Consider the following 8,757-nt stretch of genomic DNA (forward strand, 5'->3'; position numbering starts at 1 on the left):
GACATCAGGATTAAACATACAGAGTCCATATAGTGATATATTATAGACACATTCATATTAATCCTGCTTAACACATACAGAGTACATACTAAAAAAAAACGGACAAAGCTTCATACCAAATTCTATCCTAACGAACAAATGCAGCAAATTTAACTATTTGTTGAGTGAAACAATGTAATAAGGTCTCAGACACCGTGTAACAAATGCAATATTATCATTGAAAGTGCCGCTCCTGTTTTAAAAAATAATAATAATAAATTAATTGGTTTTTAATTAAACGGTTTGGAGTCATTTCAACCGTCCACTGATTGCCGCCTAACACTTATCCTTTCTCAGGATAACTTTCATCTTTAATTTCCATAACGAGAAATTACTCCCGTTAAACTTTTCAATTTCAAATTTCGTATATATTGCTATAATTACAATCTTCTTTTCGACAACACTATTTTTCGAGAAATAGTACTTGAAAACTTATATTGAGTGAAAATAATCTTACTTAGATAAGTAGATTAATACACACTAGATATAAGAACCTAGCTCTGATACCACTTGTTGAGAAAAGTGACACCGAATTATAGCAAATCGCTAGTAATAATTGAAATAAAGACAATAATAGAAACACTGAGATTTAACGTGGAAAACCCCAATATGATAAAAAACCACGGACAAGGAAAGAAACGTCTCACTAATAAGAATAATAGGAATTACACTTCTCTCTAATTACAAGGATAAACACTGATCTTTATATCTCTTGTAATTAAGAGATTAACACTCACTAACTCTCTATTAACTCTTTAGTATACAAGGAAGCAAGAATTGATTTTGGGATGCATAAGTGTGCATGTATGATGTCCTATTTATACTACTTGAAAATGGAAGAAGTAGTAAATAAATTGACAACTATGTGTTAGTTGTAAACAAGTTGCAATAGTTGTAAACAACTTGACAACCATATGATAGTTGTAAACAACTTGACAACCATGTGCTAGTTGTGATCAAGTTGACAACTATATGGTAGTAAATGTTGTCAATTCAAATTTGTCTTCCACAATTGTAGGCACCTTTAGTTCACATGTATCCACACTATATTATTCAACACATTCCGCATTAACATTATATGAATTTTTTATAATATACTGTCATCAACTCTTCTTATTATGATTTATTATGATGACAATCTTTTAGCTGTATTGTTTGTGTGGTTTCATTAGCCAGTAAATATTTCTGAAAACAAATCATAAAGAACATAAATTAAACAGGAAAAAAAACAGATAAACTGTAGTACAAGGCCATGCACAAACTATACACGCACCATGCTTGGTGCATAGTGCGTGGTGAGTAGTGCGTGTAGGTCATAGTGCGTTTATTATAAGGGTCGTATGAAGCAAAAAATAGTTTTTCTTGTTTGTATTCAATAAAACAACAAATTTAAGTCTTAAACAACATGAACAACAACAAAAAAATAATGAATTAATAACGGTTTATACATATATGCACACCAAGTGTTCGACGAAATGTCTATAACAAATAATGAATTAAAAACTTAGAAAAGTGGTTTTACATTATTGTTAGCCTATCTAGAGATTGTTCAATTGTCCAACTTCTTGATCAAAAACTCTTATACCTCGGATTGCAAGGATTTTCGCTCAACAAACGTGAAAGTGGATTTTATGTTGTGTTTTTGCGTGTTAGCAAGGGTAAAAAGGTGTAATCAAGGTTGTAGGTTGAATGTTAACAGCGATCGAGAGTGTAACAAGCAAGAAAAGTGATGAACCAAACGAATTTTGAAAAATCGTCATTAGGTGCGCGCTTTGAGTGCTTGTCTGTGTGTTAATTTTAAAAGTGAAATACACGCCCAAGTAAACGGGCGACACACACCATACATGTATATAGTTGGTTAATGTGTGATGTGTTACCAACTGATTGTTTCTAGTTTAGTAATCGGTTAAACGCGTCACACACCAATGAACGCGCATCATGCGTAGTGCGTGATTCGTGCTCGGGTCATATATTGTAATATCGTTTTTTAGAGCATATTTAAACAGTTACTTCCCAAAAAGAAAATCAGAAAGTTATGTTCCACTTCTTAAAAGTCGTAGATAACGTTTTATTCAGTGGGTAATAAGTTGAGTTAACGGGTTCGTAAAAAGTTTGACCGCCCCACACGTTAAATAAAAAAAACAAGCCATAACCTCCGGAAAATATGGCAAAAAGGTAGCAAATTTAATATCGAGTACATTAGAATACGAAAGAGACCACATTCAGGAAGTTGTAAATTTTGCTAAAGAAAGCACATAAGACTCAAACTATATACTCCTACTTTACTACTTAAAAGATAGATAAATCGGACTTAATCAAATGCCCAAGCATTCTCTAGGCGAACCTCCTCTTCTTCCTCTGGTGTAAAATCATTCTTGATGTTAAAAAGTTTGCGAATCTCTTCAGTGGTCTTGCCCTTTACCAGGTCCGCCACACCTTGACATGTCAGATGCAGCAAGCTCTTGATGTCCAGATAATTAGCAGCCTGAAACAAAAAAGGATATATAAGCAAAATGCAATCCAACCAACAGAGCTACATTGACAAATATCAACCCAGTTATTGCAAGTCAGTACCTACCTCGAAACAATATTGAAATAACAGTACACAAAAACTATGTAAAAAGTTGCTATAAACTATATAACTTACCAGATGCTGCAGGTATATAAATATATGTTCGAGTGACTTAGACAAAAATAAGTGGGGTGCGCATCTATTATGTGTGCGCACACGCAGTGTTTTTTTATAGAGCAAAGACGACATTGATGCTAATTGATGCTTAACTATCATATTGAAAAGTAAATTATAACAAAAGTTCATAGAAGCACAAGACACAGACATTAGGATTAAACATAACTTTTTGCTAGATTCAATGCAACAGCAGAAATTAAGTGAAGCAGTGTAATGAGGTCTCCCACATTCATATTAATCCTGCTTAACACATACAGAGTACATACCATACAACATATGGAGTTAAGCACAATTCATCCCAAACACCAACACATTATTCGGTGACGTAATTTACTACAGTACCCATATAAGAGACAAAAAACGAACAAAGCTTCATACCAAATTCTATCCTAACGAACAAATGCAGCAAATTTAACTATTTGTTGAGTGAAACAATGTAATAAGGTCTCAGACACCGTGTAACAAATATAATATTATTATACAGCACATGGAGTTAGAAAATCACATTATACAACAAACAACAAAAACCCTTAACAAACACAAGCAACACAATAATTTAGTCAAAAGCAAAAAACCAGCACATTATTCAGTAATATAATCCTCTACCATTAATATAATTCAAATACTCGTATTTATAAACAATATGTGTGTGTCTCTGTTTGTAAAACTCGCAATACAGTAATAATTACGAAATTGATATCCAAAAACCATCAAAACACATATAACAATCATAAGTATTCTAGTAAATAAATCGATAAATAATGAAATAAAATTTTAAAAAAAAAAAAACTAACGGCGAAAATAAAGGAAAAAAAGGAACCAAAATTAGGTCAAAAAGCGTATCCTGATCCACTTGAACAAAGTCAGCATCAAACGTTTTCAAATCATCTTCGGACTTTTTATCATTCTTAGGTGACTCCGCATGAATTTTACAATACTGAATTACCATCGATAAGATCTTACTAGTAACATTAGGTATCGGAATAATAGTATCAGCACAATTATCTTCAATCATATGCTTAATCGTTTGTGATTGCAACGCAACCGCCTCTTCAACTTCAAAGGTTTCTCCGTCGGAGCTTTTCAGAACAAACACCTTAGTTGTCGACGACGACATTGTTGTTGTTTAATCTGCAGGATTTTTTTGTTTAAATTTTGGGAGAGTGATGAAAACCCTAACCCTAGAAAAAGAAGGATTAAATTTAGGGGGAATGAAAAGCTTACGTTTTATATACGACGGGAGGATCGAACTATTGGAATCTGTATTAGAGCCCAAGTCCAACTCGTCTAAACTTTGTAGCTTAAATGTACAAGTTTGGGCTTTCTTAAATGCACAAGTTTGGGCTTTCTTATTTTAGGCACAGGAATAGGAATTTTGGGATTTTAGGATTTCCTAGCATAGATTCGAACTAGTTTTGGAGGTCCGTGCTTCGCTACGGAGATCAAATCCACATACACATATAATTTCAATACTTTTCTTAATCAATAATAAATAAACGGGTTATAAAATAAGGTAAATTATAAGTCGACTTCCAAAAATAGATAAAAATAATCATTACCTTTTGTATATAAGATACAAATATAGGTAAAAGTAAGTGATTAAATGGTAAAGTAAATAAAAAGTATAATATAATGAATGTAATGTTTTAAACTGTGTATTTTTACCTAAAGACTATTAATATTGGACCGATGAGTAACATATAACAATATTTTATAATACTTAAAAAAGTAAACAAATTTTCTATTTTGTATGTAATATTTGTATATGTTTGGTTTCATATTGGTCGGATGTCTCTTTGGAAGCAATCTCTCTAACCGTCAAAGAGAGAGATGACTTTCTCTGCTTTTGTGAGTGTTTCACTTAGGGTGAAGAAACGACTTTTCTTTATTCAAGGATAGATGAAGGATTATCTACGTCTCACCTCTCCTATAACCCATACATGTGGGATTGAGTTTTGTTGTTGTATTGTTGTGCACACCAAATTATATATTTTAAAGAAAAATCAAAGAAATCATTTGTTCAATTACTCGACCAACGTTTTAACCTCCAAAACCCACCAATGGGCCTCTTGGCTGGCCCGTCTGCTAAAAACCCTAATCAGACTATATATTATATAAACAAAATCACTTTTCCATTTATTAACTCATTTCTCCAGTGTTCTTTCTCCCTTCTCTCATCCCATATTCCCCATTCTCCTTCTCCTTCTTTTTCTTGTTATTCTTGTACTTATCATCTACTAAATGTCTAATATCTAATTAGGTAATTAAAATTAGTTCGTTATGAATACTTGGAATATTGAAGGTTTCTAGATCTGTTGTATAATCCTTTTAGCCACACGACTTCATTTTAGTTAATCTAGTTTGTTTAAAATTATGCTATGATGTATATGTATGTATGTATGTATATATATATATATATATATATATATATATATATATATATATATATATATATATATATATATATATATATATATATATATATATATATATATATAAGGGCAGGATCAATGGGAAAGTAACCAATCGTGGGGGGAAGCAAAAAAAAAAATTTCATTTTTTTTGAAATTTTTTTTTCCGGCATTAAGATCAGACGAAAATATGAACATTTAGAAGAGACACTTCATGATGAATGTTATTATTTAGGCGGGAAAATGATTGACAAAAATAACATTCAAGATAATATTGTTCGTGAAGAATATGAACGTTTTTTTTTCATGTTTAATAAACCCAAAACACCAAACCCTAAACCCTAAACCCTAAACCCTAAATCCTAAACTCTAAACCGTTCGTGTTAAAAACTCAATCTAATTCCTAAATCTAAACCCTAAATCTAAACCCTAAACCCTAAATTTCTAAACCCTAATATCTAAACCCTATAAACCCTAATATCTAAACCACAATAGCTAAAACCTCAAAATACACTCGAAAAATACGATAAGTGTTATATATTACTTCTTCGAGCATTTTTCCGCCAAAATAAAAACATTTATCACAAAGTGTCTCTACTAAATGTTCATGTTTTCATCTCATCTATAATGTTCGTGAACAAAGTTTTTTCAAAAAATGAAAAAAAAAGTTTTTGCTTCCCCCCGCTTCCCCCCGATTGGTTACTTCCCTCTTGATCCTACCCCTATATATATATATATATATATATATATATATATATATATATATATATATATAGTTTTTCGACTCAAATTTTTGTTTGTATATCGATATACATAATATGTATATTTATAGTTGCAAAATACAAAGCAACTTTATTTATCTATGGATTTATATTTATATTCCATTGTGGTAAGGGAAAACCCAAAAGATTTTTATTTTATACTCCATTGTGGTAAGGGAAAGAAAAAAAAATTTATACTCCATTGTGGAAAGGGAAAACCCAAAAAAAAAATAAAAAAAAATTAAAATGCTACAGTAGCTACAGTGATTGCTGCAGTGTTTTCAGACGAGGTGGCGAGATATGATTCGTGGGCGTTGTCCATATTTAGTATATAGTATAATACTAATTAAGGCCAATCCCTACCACGTGAAATATTCACCTCCAAGGGGTTTGGCATAAATCACAGTTTTGATGAAGATTGGCACGGCCCGTCAAACATTCCGTTAGTTGGTATCTTGGCATTACATGAAGCTCAAAAACTGGAACCTAATTTTTTTTGTTTTGTAGTTTGTGTATAATATTTTGTACATATTACTATATTAACTATTAAACAAAAATGATAAAATAGTATCAAGAACATTTTCATCATTTCCACCTTCTTCTTTTACTAAATTTCATTTCATCAAAAAACCCACCACACTTTGTTCAAAAATTAAAATTCAACCCCCCCCCCCACCCCCACCCCCCACCAAAAAAACAGGGGGTAAATTGTTAAATCAACATTTTCATAAATAATCATAAATAAACTTCACTCAAATATTCAACGGGTCATATCTTCTCGCTCGCAACGAGTTAAACTAGAAATGAAAAATTGCAAAATTTATTTTATCATACACTACCTCAAATATTCAACATTTTCATACTGCTTATTACTACTGCATGCCACTGCTTACTTCTACTGATGTATGAACTTGCTGCATGCTACTGTTTCCTTTTACTGCTATGTAAACTCGTTGTATGCTTTTGCTTATTCTCACTACTGTATGCTACCATCTGCTTTTGATTGCACGTTACTTCCGTTGATACTGTTATTATTGCCATGCTATGTACTGCTATAGACGATCTAGGCTGCTGTAGTTACTATTTCTGATTGCGTGCTCGCTACATGGCTGCTATTCGCTGTACCGACTTGGAGAACTTATCCTTCCCAGTTCAGATGTTTTTCTGAACTACTTTCCCACTCGTCTAACCCTAAGAACTAGTAATGTAATCCACCTGTTACTACTGATCCACCGTTTCAGAGATCGAAACATTACTTCACGCAATCTAGAAGGAGTACCCCTCGGATTACACGCCCGTTAAAGTTGATCCTCGGAGGAGGAGATATGAGAGGACTTGTCAGAGTAACCGCACCCCGAGCTCACTCTAATTAGTCACGTACAACGTATGAACATTTGAAGGTTGTTCAGTTTCCACGATATGACCCGTATCCCGTGCGCTTTCATGACCGTCACTTATCTCTTTCATTCTTCACCACTACTCGACGATCTAACGACACTTCTGGACTTAGGTCCCCAACACTCTTTGGCATTGGAGAAGTCGGGAGGACATCTCCTTTCAAAAGGTCAGAGTGCCTTCTACTGATGCTCAGCCATACCCAAAGACTTGGGAGTCACCTCAAGACATATCGTATTACTACTTGTGACACGTACAACTCGACACGAGACCCAGATTGAATTTCCAGAAAGGAACCCAACGACGTTACCTGAACCCGAACATCTTGAAGAAATTTCGGGACATTTAGGCACTGATGCATGACCTACGGAACCTACGCACCTACACTGAGAAACCGTGAGATTTATTATGTAGATTTTGTCTTGAGATAGCATAGATAAAGCACCGTTAGATGAAATTGAGTAGAACTGGAAGTGGTCACGTTGCATTGACCATATGGAGTGATATTGAAATGAACGTACGATTTAGTACATCATAATGATGCCAGGCCAGCGTGATTATATTGAAGTGAATCATACAGAATTCCCAATGTTACTATATAAGGAATATGAATTGATTCAAAGAAAATTTTGATGGGAACCACTTGAGTATACGCATTATGGTCTGTTAGAGGTGGGGAAAGAATAACCACTTAGCCTAGATACTGTACCAGAAGGGCCTTGATTGATAACACGAAAATTTGATATAGATACAGACACCCTGGACACTTAAGGAAAAAGTTCTCAGATAGGAAAAAGTTCTCATATAGGAAAAACTTTGGACTTACTTGCGGTAGAGAAATCGTTATCTCAGCTATGGAGACTCGCGTGAATCCTGATTTTAGTTAGGGAACGTTTTGTCACAACGTTTCATTGTCTCAAAGTTGTTTAATACTAGAACGATAGAAACCTTATATCTAAGAACCTTAGTGTTATGACTAATAAGCCATTAACAACCATGAGAGTTAAGTATTCTATAGGACAAGCTAATGGTAAGCTGGCAGAGGAATAATTTAAGGTAGTACCTTAAAATTAACAGGTGGGTCAATTGGAGATGACCTCATGTCAATAAAACTTAGAAGATTTAAAGTAGTAGTTGGAAAAGATTAGTTACCTACGCACAAGCAGATGTTATCTGAGAAGGTTGATAGAATTTTTCGCGATAGTATAATAAGATTTGGTTGGAATGAACCTTAAGATTAACCTAACACCCATCAAGTTAGGAAGCTTGAAGTAATGGCTGGAATGGACATTATGATTAACTTAATACTCATCAAGTTAGGAAGCTTGATTAAATAGTTGGAACGGACTGGCTTTCAAGGATGAAAGCAGAAGTTATTTATAGTGAGAAGATTATTCGTATACCTCGCGAGGATGGTAAACTGTTACGGAGAGAGAAGTAGCCCGAAGCTGAACCTTATTAG

At 33.5% G+C, this 8,757-nt stretch overlaps 1 protein-coding gene across 1 annotated transcript; it reads right to left on the reverse strand.

Annotated features, from left to right (window-relative positions):
- Positions 1–2,200: 2,200 nt before the first annotated feature.
- On the reverse strand, positions 2,201–3,845 carry LOC139845104 (SKP1-like protein 1B). Its single transcript, XM_071835327.1, has 2 exons — positions 3,549–3,845; positions 2,201–2,524 (listed from the first exon to the last, which is right to left on the reverse strand). The coding sequence occupies exons 1-2, from the start codon at positions 3,843–3,845 to the stop codon at positions 2,351–2,353; spliced, it is 471 nt and encodes a 156-aa protein (XP_071691428.1). The 3' UTR covers positions 2,201–2,350.
- Between the last annotated feature and the right edge of the window lie 4,912 nt (positions 3,846–8,757).

The sequence above is a fragment of the Rutidosis leptorrhynchoides genome, chromosome 4, assembly GCF_046630445.1.
Source record: "Rutidosis leptorrhynchoides isolate AG116_Rl617_1_P2 chromosome 4, CSIRO_AGI_Rlap_v1, whole genome shotgun sequence".
NCBI lineage: Eukaryota > Viridiplantae > Streptophyta > Magnoliopsida > Asterales > Asteraceae > Rutidosis > Rutidosis leptorrhynchoides.

What these genes read in the sequence shown, in the direction of transcription:
- LOC139845104 (XM_071835327.1), bottom strand. Translation starts at nt 3,845, where the DNA reads ATGTCGTCGTCGACAACTAAGGTGTTTGTTCTGAAAAGCTCCGACGGA. An exon ending in CGCTTTTTGACCTAATTTTG is followed by an intron (nt 2,525 to 3,548) that starts GTTCCTTTTTTT and finishes TTTTTGTTTCAG; the next exon opens with GCTGCTAATTATCTGGACAT.